At 33.9% G+C, this 14,113-nt stretch overlaps 1 protein-coding gene across 1 annotated transcript in view; it reads right to left on the bottom strand.

Moving 5' to 3' along the window:
* Positions 1–1,716: 1,716 nt before the first annotated feature.
* The window catches only part of LOC115918088, a 13,281-nt gene continuing 884 nt past the window's right edge, over positions 1,717–14,113 (bottom strand). Inside the window, exons 3-4 of the mRNA XM_030993013.1 lie at positions 13,351–13,482; positions 1,717–3,578 (exon numbers count right to left, since the gene is read on the bottom strand). Of these exons, the coding sequence (XP_030848873.1) occupies positions 3,327–3,578; positions 13,351–13,482 (384 nt within the window). The 3' untranslated portion in view covers positions 1,717–3,326. The remainder of the gene's footprint in view (positions 3,579–13,350; positions 13,483–14,113) is intronic.

The following is a 14,113-nucleotide window of genomic DNA, read 5'->3' as shown; positions in this document are numbered from 1 at the left end:
AGTGAATAACTGAAGTCCCTACAACCCCCTCTCTGTCGTTTCCTTCCTTTGCTGAGGGTTAGAGATATGATAGATCAGTCCCTTGATGGTAACACTGCTACACTCCACTGCACCACGTTCCAACCCCCCCCCCCCCCCCGCCTACGCCACAGCCGTGGGGTGTCCCTTATCTCGCTATCTTATTATCATTTTGTTTATTAGTTAGCCTATATTAGTAGTATTTTTTTATTTTTTATGAATAGCGACCCTCCTCTTTATCGTATATAGCGATCCTCATTTCGTTTTATGAATAGCGCCCCTCTTCTTTGATTGTGAATAGCAGTCCCTACGAATAATGGCCCTTTTATCAAATTATTAATATTGGTCCTTATGAATAGCGGTCTTCGTGAATAGCGGGGATTCCCCCTAACAAATCGCCTTCTCGTACTGTATAAGGCGCCAAGGTGAGTTTGGACATCTCGCCTCCCCTCTTTCTCGTCCAAAACAATACGACTTGGTGAGTTTGGAAAAACGCCTTCTCACCATTTCATACCTGAGAAGTCAAGAAGACGAGATTTTTAATCTCACTTTTTTACCTTCTTGTACCTGAGAAGTCGAGATGACGAGATTTGGTATCTCGCCTTCATAACTTCTCGTACCCGAGAAGTCGAGAAGACGAGATTTGGAATCTCGCCTTTTCACCTTCTCGTACCCAAGAAGTCGAGAAGACGAGATTTGGAATCTCGCGCCATCTTCGGCCGGCAGTAAGTAAGTAAGTAATGGGAGGTCGCATTGAGTTCGTGTGGTGCATACATAAAGATCAAAATTAAATAGGTCAGATTGGGCACTAACCTGAAAATAGCGTTATATCGATCGATACACAATGAAAGAGAGCCCATTTCATGTTTTGCTACAGCTCAGTAGACAGACAATCCACGAGACACCCAGTATAATTTAATTGATATTACTGTAATATATGATAGATCTCCGTTGATATATAAATCATATAATTTATTTTCATTTCCGACAGCTAGGGTCCCTTTAAGCATAAAATATGGAGATTTTTATGAAGCATAAAACACATATGAAGCAATGACATTTTTGTTAATGTATAAATGTGTATACATATTTATTTATTTTCTGTCGTTTTCAATACATGTGGCGTACGCAGGAATTTTTCGAAGAAGGGGGTTTTAAAATTTAAAAATCACGCCACAAATTTCGCAACGACTCAGCCAGCCACTGAATAAGCGTGGGGGGGGGGGGGGGGGGGGGAGGTTAGAGCACAATTTTGGTTTGGTCCCGGAAATTGGAAAAATGTGGGGGGGGGGGTAAGGTAAGTTTATTTGGTCTCCCTTTAGCATTTTTGTTGTTGTTGTTGTTGTTGTAATTAAAACAAATTTGAAGGTTTATTTATTTTCTCCTAAAAAACACACATATACAAAAATTGAGGGGGAGTGACACCCCCCCCCCTCCCTGCTGCGTACGCGCATGTGTTCAACTCTCTCTACTCTTCGTTGTGTTTTTAGCCATTTGTAGAATGATTGTATATAGGCCATAAGTGAAAGTACAGTAGAATTATTACAATATATGCAAAGAAACGATAAAGTGAATTGGGTTAATAAAAATATAAAAATACATTATGTGCAAAGCTATCTCCATATGCAATATATGATAAGTACATGTACATGTATTTCAATGCTTTAAGGAATTCCAATGCCCTTAACATGTATATCATCAATCATTATGTAAGCAACTATCAACCTTTATTCACACAATTGAAAATGTAATCATGAAACGATCGCAACTACAGTGTGATTCAAATCAAAGTTAACACTTAAAAAAATGCTAATTATTTAAAAAAATTAATTTATGAAAAGTAAATTATTCTACATCTTATGAAAGACTGTACTATCACAAATCATTTGAAATCCTTTTTATGTGGTATGTGGTCACGCTTGAGTGAACAAATCGACTTGCCTATGTGATGTTTGAATAAAACAATTGGGATGTGGGTATTAATTCGGTCGTTGCAGATCCAAATAACATACCTAAAAAATTATCATGCCGCCCATATCAAAACACGTACACAGTCACTATCAGTCACACTATTATTTATTTTTCTATTTTTATTTATTTAATGTGAACATATACCACACACAAATGGTACCAAACGATTGGGGATATAACACTCTTTCAAAACATGTATGATAACATTTCGCTAATAGCTGACTTTTAAAATAAATTACAATTTTCCGAGTAAAAACTTTTGTTTGGCTCACACGGTATATTAACAACAATATTAATTCGAGGGTAATTTCCAAAGCCCGTTGTGCAGAGAAACCACGTTCGGATTACGTAATACTCGTTTTCATGTTCTCAAATTTTATTAGGGTAATCCACAAGGCTTTTGAAATAGCCTTGGGTTGCTTTTTTCGAAAGTTTTTGCGATCGTGTTACATTTTGATTCTGAGTATCAAAAAACTATGACAAACTTATATTAATATTCATAAAAAGATGTTTTGTTCAAGCGTAATCCAAGAGTCTTTGTCCATCTCTAGAACACTCATTACAAAGATTATATTAGATAAGAAAGACCATGGTAAATACCAAGATAAAAAACTGCGTGAGAATGAAAATAACACTCCAAAATGAATAACAAGTCCATTGTTAAAGAGAAAACAATTCAGATATGTGTACATGCATATATACATTAGTAAACAAAAATGTTTGTTTTTTTCCTTTTCTCCAGAGTACAAACCAAAATGTTAAAGTATCGTTTTTAATAAAGTTGATTTTTTTTTTTTTTTTTTTTTTTTTTGGGGGGGGGGGGGGGGGGGCTCTTTGTTCAAGCTTATCCGACTCTATTTTTGGTTCTATTTCTATGAGGGCGCTACTCATTCTATACATGACTATCATGGTTGCCAGCTATATTCACAGCTTGGACAATTAATAAACGCTCGTTCAGACATCATGCGGCACAATCTTTGCGGGCTTTTTACTTATATGATGTAAATTAAGTATAATTTACGCTTCACATTTCCGTAGCTTATAACAAAGAGCTATCTCGAATACACGAAATTCCATTGTTTCCCTAGTTTAGCCAGGAGGGATAAGACCTCCCTGCAAGGTCACTGACAGGTGGTTATCTCATCAAATCAGCTCTCAATTAACATAAGAATAAGGGAATCATGGGGACCAACGGGCACCGCTGAGGCATTAATTGTTTACAGAGTGCGCAAGCAGTGCAGTCCCGCATTGAGAAGGGAATAGGAGATGTGTTGGTCAAGTTACTGAATTAACAGGTACAAGGTGAAAGGTTGTTAGACGCGTTGTCCAATATTGAGCTAGCGAAGTTGTGTTTGCTGCTGGTTCTGTAACTGCTGCAGCTGCTGGAGTTGGTCCATGTTACCGGGTTGTCCCAGGTGATCAATCTCCTCCATAGCAGACATGGTGAACGTGTAGAAAGCCACAAGGAGACCAAGAGAAGTCAAGAAGAAGAGCACCCCACATACCAGACTGCATACAGAAAATCGCTTAGCAGCCCTTGAAGACTGGGTAGCTCCTACGACATCACCAACTAGCCATTTATTACGAACCTGAGCAGGGAGGAAATGTAACAGATACAAAATATATGACGTTATTCTGAATGTTTCGGTACCTGGTAGGATTTTATTTTTTATTTTTTTAATTTGGCAGAAAACATATGATATCAAAATACATAGTTGAAAATATTTAATTAATACCAAATCACAACAAAATACATGAACACTGGATGCACCCGGCTGTGCTGCCAGGCCTTGGGCAAAGTTAACCAATATAGTTTGCAGACCGCCCTCACCTATATCCTAACCAGATGCAACCAGTGTTGGATATTTATGTGACAAGGACAATATAAGAGATACATGTCCCGCATTCAAATAATTTAAATGCATCAAGAAAAAGCCTTCAAATTTCCCCAGGGTTGCATCACACGCCGGAGACTCATGACCACACCAACAGAAAAAGTGGCACAATATAATTATTAGGGACAATTTTATATCCGGAGTGTGATTCAACCCTAAAAAAACATATAGACATATGCATGTATTGAGATTTGTGAAACATATCCTAGACACGATATTACCACTTTACTTTCATTTTATTAGCGATATATTACTTTTATTTCTACACAATGCTTACTAAATATCCTAGTCTAAAAGTAAACCTCAGAAGTTACCTTGAATAAAGTAGCATAAATATGTTGTAAGCATTATTATTATGAATAGATGTAAAAGTACTAATAAAATTACTGGCAGTAAAAGTAAAAGCAGTATTAGAGGTGAAACAATAACTAATAATAGTGCAAGTATTTGTTATAGTACTAGTAGTAGTGTGAGTAGTAGTAGTGGTATTAATAGTAGTATTAATAGTATTAGTAGTAGTAGTAGTAGTAGTAGTAGTAGTAGAAGAAGTAGTAGTGATGGTAGAAGTGGTAGAAGTAAAACTGCTAGTTGCAGTAGTGGTAGTCGTAATAGTGGTGGTAGCAGTGGTAGTATTAATACTAGTAGAACTAGAAGTAATATCAGTAATAGAAGTGGTGGTAGCAATAGTAGAGCTTCAGTAGGAGAAGAAGTATAGGAGTAGATTAGTAGTAGTAGTAGCAGTAGTAGTAGTAGTAGTAGTAATAGTGGTAGTGTAACTACTGGCAGTAGTGACACCAGTATTACTAGTAGTGGTATCAGATATAGTGGTGGTGGTAATCATAGTAATAGTAGTAGAAGAAGTAGTATAGAAGAAGTATACATAATAGCAATAGAAGTATTAGTAGTAGCAGTAGTAATAATTATGGTGGTGGTAAAAGTAGTATGAGTAGTACAACCTATGTAGAAGAAAAAGTATAATAGTATACTAAATATATAAAGAGTTGAAAAAGAAGTAGTGGTAGTAGTAGTAGTAGTAATAGTGATAGTAGTAGTAGTAGTAGTAGGAGGAGGAGAAGTAGTATAGTAACAGTAACAATAATAATAGTAGTAGTAGGAGTTGTAGTAGTAGTTGTAGTAGTAGTAGTAGTAGTAGTAGTAGTAGCAGCAGCAGTAGTAGTAATAGTGGTAGCAGTAGTAGTAGTAGTAAATAAAAGTGGTGGTGGTGGTAGTTATAGTATTATTATTAGTATTAGTAGTAGTAGTAGTGGTGGTAGTAGAAGTAGTAGAAGTAGCATAGCAGTATTTAAAAAAAATAGAAGTAGTAGTATTGCGATGATATTTCTACCACCCAATTATACTGCTACTAGTACGACTACTACTACTAGGAGCAACAGCAGAAGCAGCAGTGCTAGTAATAGTTAGTATTGTAGTAGTTGAGTAGTAGTAGTAGTAGTAGTAGTAGTAGTAGTAGTAGCGGTAGTAATAGTGGTGATGGTGGTAACAGTAGTAGTAGTAGTAGTAGTAGTAGTAGTAGTAGTAGTAGTAGTAGTATTAGTGGTGGTACTAGTAGTAGTATAATAAATTTGTCGAAATTCTGTCGAATCAAAATCTGTTTTACATCCTGGTCCTGAATATAATTAAAATGTAATACACGGAAATCATCAAAGCTCACAAGCAAAGGTAAACACAGTATAACACTAATATATAGGAATAAAACGCATTAGAAGTAGTAAAAAGCAACAAAAAAGACAATGTAATCATTTAAATTAGCAGCGGAAAACATCAAATCACTTAAAAGGAATTTAAAAATCAGCAAATACATTATAAAAGGAGAAAAGAAATAAGAAAATTGGGAGAGATATAGATAAATAAGCCATGTCAAAAACCATTTATGAATAGACATTGTATCACACAGTTGTAAACAAAATTGTCCGTGTACATATGTTTAAAGTCATTTATATATTTAGCATTTTGGAGAGCAAAGGGTAAACTATTTCAGATTTTACCACCAGCGTATCTAAAACAATTCATAAAAATTCAAGACTAGGCTTGGGTAAAACATCTTCCAACGTATTGGCAAGTCTAGTGTTAAAACCATGTCTGTCAAAAACCATTTCTACTTCATTGCACAATCCTACCGGGACTTTTTCATGAATACAGTTGTACATAATACATGCTAAAAATAGTCACGTCTAGTATCAATGGATTGCCATTTCAATGAATTCATCATATTCATACTATTAACATCATAATCAAAATTTCCTACAAAAATACGTGAAGCTCCTTTCTTTAGTTTTGAACGTTTTTGTCTGATTTGTAAAGAACAGTTCCCCCATCCGGAACAAGAAGAATCAAAGATTTCCTGTGTGGTACATTTGTACATGTTATTCAACATGGAAGAGCTTAGAAACTAACTGAGCGTTCGTAAAGTTAAATTATTATAACTTAACGATTTGCTAAGAGATTATAAAGGTATTACAACATTTCGGTATAGGGTCATGAATTTGGTTCAAATGAACATATTAAAAACATATGCGATCCTACAATATTCAGTGATCGTTGTCGCGGTTGAAATCGAGACTAAAGTGATGAAATTGTACATAATAAACTCTTTTAAAAGTAAAGGAGGTGTACATTATCATTATTATTAATAGTAGTAGTATTAGTAGTAGAAGCAGTAGTAGAAGTTGTAGTACTATTAGTGGTAGCAGGTATAGTGGTGGTGGTACTCATAGTAATAGTAGTAGAAGAAGTAGTATAGAAAAAGTATACATAATAACAGTATAAGTATTAGAAGTAGCAGTCGTAGTAATATTGGCGGTGGTAATATTAGTAGTAGGAGAAGAAGTAATATAGTAAGAGTAAAAATAGTAGTAGTATTAGTAATAGTAGTAGTAATAGTAGTACTAATAGTAGTGGTGGTAGTAAAAGTAGTAGTAGTAGTAGTAGTAGTAGTGGTAGTTGTTGTAGTAGTAGTAGTACGAATAGTAGTGATGGTGGTTTTGGTGGTAGTAGTAGTAGTAGTAGTAGTAGTAGTATCAGTAGTAGTAATAGTGGTAGTGTTACTACTGGCAGTAGTGACACCAGTAGTACTAGTAGTGGTATCAGTAATAGTGGTGATGGTAATCATAGTAATAGTAGTAGAAGAAGTAGTATAGAAGAAGTATACATAATAGCATTATAAGTATTAGTAGTAGCAGTCGTAGTAATATTGTTGGTGGTAATATTAGTAGAAGAATTTATATAGTAAGAGTAGAAATAATAGTAGTAGTAGTAGTAGTAGTAGCAGCAGCAGTAGTAGTAATAGTGGTAGCAGTAGTAGTAGTAGTAAATAAAAGTGGTGGTGGTGGTGGTAGTTATAGTATTATTATTAGTATTAGTAGTAGTAGTAGTAGTGGTGGTAGTAGAAGTAGTAGAAGTAGCATAGCAGTATTTAAAAAAAATAGAAGTAGTAGTATTGCGATGATATTTCTACCACCCAATTCTACTGCTACTAGTACGACTACTATTACTAGGAGCAACAGCAGAAGCAGCAGTGCTAGTAATAGTTAGTATAGTAGTAGTTGAGTAGTAGTAGTAGTAGTAGTAGTAGTAGTAGCGGTAGTAATAGTGGTGATGGTGGTAACAGTAGTAGTAGTAGTAGTAGTAGTAGTAGTAGTAGTAGTATTAGTGGTGGTACTAGTAGTAGTATAATAAATTTGTCGAATTTCTGTCGAATCAAAATCTGTTTTACATCCTGGTCCTGAATATAATTAAAATGTAATACACGGAAATCATCAAAGCTCACAAGCAAAGGTAAACACAGTATAACACTAATATATAGGAATAAAACGCATTAGAAGTAGTAAAAAGCAACAAAAAAGACAATGTAATCATTTAAATTAGCAGCGGAAAACATCAAATCACTTAAAAGGAATTAAAAAATCAGCAAATACATTATAAAAGGAGAAAAGAAATAAGAAAATTGGGAGAGATATAGATAAATAAGCCATGTCAAAAACCATTTATGAATAGACATTGTATCACACAGTTGTAAACAAAATTGTCCGTGTACATATGTTTAAAGTCATTTATATATTTAGCATTTTGGAGAGCAAAGGGTAAACTATTTCAGATTTTACCACCAGCGTATCTAAAACAATTCATAAAAATTCAAGACTAGGCTTGGGTAAAACATCTTCCAACGTATTGGCAAGTCTAGTGTTAAAACCATGTCTGTCAAAAACCATTTCTACTTCATTGCACAATCCTACCGGGACTTTTTCATGAATACAGTTGTACATAATACATGCTAAAAATAGTCACGTCTAGTATCAATGGATTGCCATTTCAATGAATTCATCATATTCATACTATTAACATCATAGTCAAAATTTCCTACAAAAATACGTGAAGCTCCTTTCTTTAGTTTTGAACGTTTTTGTCTGATTTGTAAAGAACAGTTCCCCCATCCGGAACAAGAAGAATCAAAGATTTCCTGTGTGGTACATTTGTACATGTTATTCAACATGGAAGAGCTTAGAAACTAACTGAGCGTTCGTAAAGTTAAATTATTATAACTTAACGATTTGCTAAGAGATTATAAAGGTATTACAACATTTCGGTATAGGGTCATGAATTTGGTTCAAATGAACATATTAAAAACATATGCGATCCTACAATATTCAGTGATCGTTGTCGCGGTTGAAATCGAGACTAAAGTGATGAAATTGTACATAATAAACTCTTTTAAAAGTAAAGGAGGTGTACATTATCATTATTATTAATAGTAGTAGTATTAGTAGTAGAAGCAGTAGTAGAAGTTGTAGTACTATTAGTGGTAGCAGGTATAGTGGTGGTGGTACTCATAGTAATAGTAGTAGAAGAAGTAGTATAGAAAAAGTATACATAATAACAGTATAAGTATTAGAAGTAGCAGTCGTAGTAATATTGGCGGTGGTAATATTAGTAGTAGGAGAAGAAGTAATATAGTAAGAGTAAAAATAGTAGTAGTATTAGTAATAGTAGTAGTAATAGTAGTACTAATAGTAGTGGTGGTAGTAAAAGTAGTAGTAGTAGTAGTAGTAGTAGTGGTAGTTGTTGTAGTAGTAGTAGTACGAATAGTAGTGATGGTGGTTTTGGTGGTAGTAGTAGTAGTAGTAGTAGTAGTATCAGTAGTAGTAATAGTGGTAGTGTTACTACTGGCAGTAGTGACACCAGTAGTACTAGTAGTGGTATCAGTAATAGTGGTGATGGTAATCATAGTAATAGTAGTAGAAGAAGTAGTATAGAAGAAGTATACATAATAGCATTATAAGTATTAGTAGTAGCAGTCGTAGTAATATTGGTGGTGGTAATATTAGTAGAAGAATTTATATAGTAAGAGTAGAAATAATAGTAGTAGTAGTAGTAGTAGTAGTAGTGGTAGTAGTAGTAATAGTAGTACGAATAGTGGTGATGGTAGTAAAAGCAGCAGCAGTAGTAGTAGTAGTAGTAGTAGTAGTTATTGTTGTTGTAGTAGTAGTACGAATATTAGTGATGGTGGTGTTGGTGGTAGTGGTAGTAGTAGTAGTGGTAGTAGTAGTAGTAGCAGTAGTAGTAATAGTGGTAGTGTAACTACTGGCAGTAGTGACACCAGAAGTACTAGTAGTGGTATCAGTTATAGTGGTGACGGTAATCATAGTCATAGTAGTAGAAGAAGTAGTATAGAATAAGTATACATAATAACAGTATAAGTATTAGTAGTAGCAGTCGTAGTAATATTGGTGGTGGTAATATTAGTAGTAGAAGTTATATAGTAAGAGTAGAAATAGTAGTAGTAGTAGTAGTAGTAGTGGTAGTAGTAGTACTAGTAGTACTAATAGTGGTGGTGGTAGTAAAAGCAGCAGCAGTAGTAGTAGTAGTAGTAGTAGTAGTAGTAGTAGTAGTAGTTGTAGTAGTAGTAGTAGTAGTAGTAGTAGTAGTAGTAGTAGTAGTAGTAGTGCGAATAGTAGTGATGGTGGTGTAGGTGGTAGTGGTAGTAGTAGTAGTGGTAGTAGTAGTAGTAGTAGTAGTAGTAGCAACAGTAGTAGTAAAAGTGGTAGTGTAACTACTGGTAGTAGTGACACTGGTAGTACTAGTAGTGGTATCAGTTATAGTGGTGACGGTTATCATAGTAATAGTAGTAGAAGAAGTAACATAGAAGAAGTATACATAATAACAGAATAAGTATTAGTAGTAGCAGTCATAGTAATATTGGTGGTGGTAATATTAGAAGGAAGAAGTTATATAGTAAGAGTAGAAATAGTAGTAGTAGTAGTAGTAGTAGGGGTAGTAGTAGTACTAGTAGTACTTATAGTGGTGGTGGTAGTAAAAGCAGCAGCAGTAGTAGTAGTAGTAGTTGTTGTCGTAGTAGTAGTACGAATAGTAGTAATGGTGGTGTTGGTGGTAGTGGTAGTAGTAGTAGTATCAGTTGAAAAAATAGCGGTAGTGTAACTACTGGCAGTAGTGACACCAGTAGTACTAGTAGTGGTTTCAGTTATAGTGGTGGTGGTAACCATAGTAATAGTAGTAGAAGAATTAGATTAATAGAAGTATACATAATATCAATATAAGTATAAGTAGTAGCAGTAGTAATACTTATGGTGGTGGTAATAGTAGTATAAGTAGTAGAACCTATGTAGAAGAAGTATAATAGTAGAATAAATATAGAAGGAGTAGAAATAGAAGTAGTAGTAGTAGTAGTAGTAGTAGTAGTAATAGTGGTGGTTGTGATAGTAGTATTAGTATTAGTAGGATAAGTAGTATAGTAACAGTAAATATAACAATAATAGTAGTAGTGGGAGTTGTAGTAGTATTTTTAATAGTAGTAGTAGTAGTAGTAGTAGTAGTAGTAGTAGTAGTAGTAGTAGTAGGAGAAGTAGTCAGGCGCGTACGCAGTTTGGGGGGGGGGTGTAGGGTTTTGGGGTTAATTTAATAATCAGCAAATACATTATAAGAGGAGGAAAGAAATGAGAAAATTGGGAGAGATATAGATAAATAAGCCATGTCAAAAATATGAATAGGCATTGTATCACACAGGTTTGAATAAATTGTCCTTGTACATACGTTTAAAGTCATCGATATATTTAGCATTTTGAAGAGCAAAAGGTAAACTATTTCAGATTTTACCACCAGCGTATCTAAAACAATTTATACAACATTCAAGACTAGGCTTGGGTAAAACATCTTCCAACGCATTGGCAAGTCTAGTGTTAAAACCATGTCTGTCAAAAACCATTTCTACTTTATTGCACAATCCTACCGGGACTTTTTCATGAATACAGTTATACATAACACATGCTAAAAATAGTCACGTCTACTATCAATGGATTGCCATTTCAATGAATTCATCATATTCAAGCTATTATTAAACATCATGGTCAAAATTTCGTCCAACAATACGTGATGCTCTTTTCTTTAGTTTTGAACGAATTTGTCTGGTTTGTAAAGAACAGTTCCCCCATCCGGAACAAGAAGAATCAAAGATTTCCTGTGTGGTACATTTGTTCATGTTATTCAAAATGGAAGAGCTTAGAAACTAACTGAGCGTTCGTAAAGTAAAATTCTTATAACTTAACGATTTGCTAAGAGATTTAAAGGTATTACAACATTTCGGTATAGGGTCATGAATTTGGTTCATGTTATAGCCCATTAATGTTGAAAGCCCAAAATAATATATGATCAATTTCAATCCCTAAATATCTGATAATTCTCACTTGTTCTACAATTTCATTATCAATATGCACTTTCAAACTAAATGTATTGAATTCGTGTGTTACTACTCATCAGATAACATTACTCTTATTAGTATTAATACGTAATCTATTTTCACAATACTATTCATGTATAGCATATAGATCTGCTTGGAGCTTAGATGTAATGATATTAATATCCATATCAGAAACATGTAAGACAATATAATCAGCTTATATATTACATGTATTTAACCGTAAATAATCAGTTATATCATTTATTAAAACAAGAAAGAGGGAGGGGCCTACAAAAATTTTCCCAGAGGAATTCCGATAGTAATGTCCTTTGTTTCAGATAGTTTACCATGACAATAAACTGCTTGTTTCCTATTAAATAAAAAACTAGAAAACCATTTACGTTCAGTATCTAAAATCTTAAATACTTATTCATTTTGTGCATCAAAAGTTCATGGTCAATACAATCAAAACATTTAGATTAATGAGGAAAACATGCACCAATATTTTCCTTTTCATTTAAAGATTCCTACCAATCATCAATCTCTATGTTGGCATGAATTAGTTGAATTATTTGGCAAAAAAGCATATTATCAACACTTATAAGATGATTGGTCCGTAATTAATAGTCTTTAGTAGTAGGAGTAGTAGTAGTAGTAGTAGTAGTATAATCTGTAGTAGCAGTAGTAGTAATACTTGTACATATAGTTGAAATAGTGGTAGCAGTGGTAGTAGAGGCATCAGTAATATTATAAGCAACAGCATAATCAGCAGTGCCAGTAATAGTAGTAGTAGTAGTAGTAGAATAATTGGTAGTGGAAGTAATAACGGCAGTAGCAATAACAGTACATGCATTCATTCTATACAACCTACATGTACCCTCTTCCATTGATATATCTTAACATTGGTATATTCAAAGTATTTTATATCCCTTTAGAACAGGGTTTCTTTTTAAAGGGCTAAATTGATCACATTTTCCCCTGAAATATGGCAACGATAATATTTGTTTCTTTGCAGTTGCTCTAAAAGAAGGTGTCTAATCACTTCTTAATTCAAGAAAAAAGGAAACAATATATTACTTTTCATTAAATATCAAACTAAATATTATTTGAGAAAAGAAAAGAAAATATTTGTCAGAATATTGACATAAACATATGCAGAAGAAATGTCTCTGAAAACAGTTTTTATACGTAAGGTTAATTTTTTTGTTGAAAATGCATTGTATCAAACATAAAATAGTCATGCAACACAAATGTACGCATGAGGCGCATACCCCAACCCCATCCCCGCCCTTTCTACTTAATATATTTCTGGTATAATTCTAGGGCTCAGAATCAAAAGCAATTTAAAGATAAAGGTGAGTTCTGGTAACGCGATTGCATTGTGAAAGAAAAGTTGTGGAATGAATCAGAAAAAAGTTGATTATGTAGCATGTAAGTATTGTTATGTACTGTAAGTCCGTAAGGTTCTGGAGTCATCAAATTCATAACAAATTTGGCTCGGTCTTGGTAAAGTAACAGGCACACTACACAGAAAGATGTATATGGGACAACACAAATGGTGTCGGGGCTAGTACTACTTGATTTCCTTATCTTTCTATGCTCATTACTCAGCCAGTATACATTTTCTTCCAAAATTGGTTGGCACATGACATTTATTTGTAATCTTGAACATTCAGTGTAAGTTTCGTTAGATTCTGTGAGACTTGATTTTCTTTTTTTAACCAGAACTCAAGTGATATGTTGGTAGTATGAACTTACATCAACAGATTTCGCAATGGCTGCAATGCCAAACACTGTACTGCAGAATACAGCCGTGAGGATAGCAAATAGAAGATGGTCATCCGGTTGCTGGCCATACCGTGCCTGCCCAATACCCTGAGCTTGTGGTACCTATAAGTATGACATGTAAAGCAGATAGTATGTTTATTGGTTCTTGTTTGATTGGGGTGTATTGCATGATCGATCATTATACCGATGCTGCTGATGATAATGATGATGTTAAATAATAGTAATTAAAATGCTAAAAATGCTAATGATACTACTAATAATGATGACGATGAACAATTATTATAATAACAAAATAATGATAATAATAATCAAAATGATAATGAAAATGCGTCTACGTGCTTTAAAGTCATTCTGGACGCCCTTCAACGAGATGGAAGGACTAATTTCGGTGTGATGTGGAATTACCCACACAAGAGGCAAAGCAACAATCTCAGGACAGATCAGAATGGAGCATGATTTCTCGTAGGGGAGCAAGGGGAAGCACCTTCGCCAGTCAAAGTAAATACAAAGGATAATAACATATTGGTTTTAATATCAATTATAAAAATAATGTTAATGTTAATAATAATATTATTAATACAAATATAAATAATAAATATGACAATACTAACAATAGAGATTATAATAATGTAGATAATAGTAATAATGATTATAATTATGATAGTTATAGAGAAAAACAATACAATAACAACAAAAACAACAACTATTTCTCATACTTACCCAGGGTAGCCTC

The sequence above is a fragment of the Strongylocentrotus purpuratus genome, unplaced genomic scaffold (genome assembly GCF_000002235.5).
Source record: "Strongylocentrotus purpuratus isolate Spur 01 unplaced genomic scaffold, Spur_5.0 spur5_scaffold_20, whole genome shotgun sequence".
NCBI lineage: Eukaryota > Metazoa > Echinodermata > Echinoidea > Camarodonta > Strongylocentrotidae > Strongylocentrotus > Strongylocentrotus purpuratus.
The sequence above is the reverse complement of the archived record's forward strand: the minus strand, read 5'-3'. Positions and strand labels throughout refer to the sequence as shown.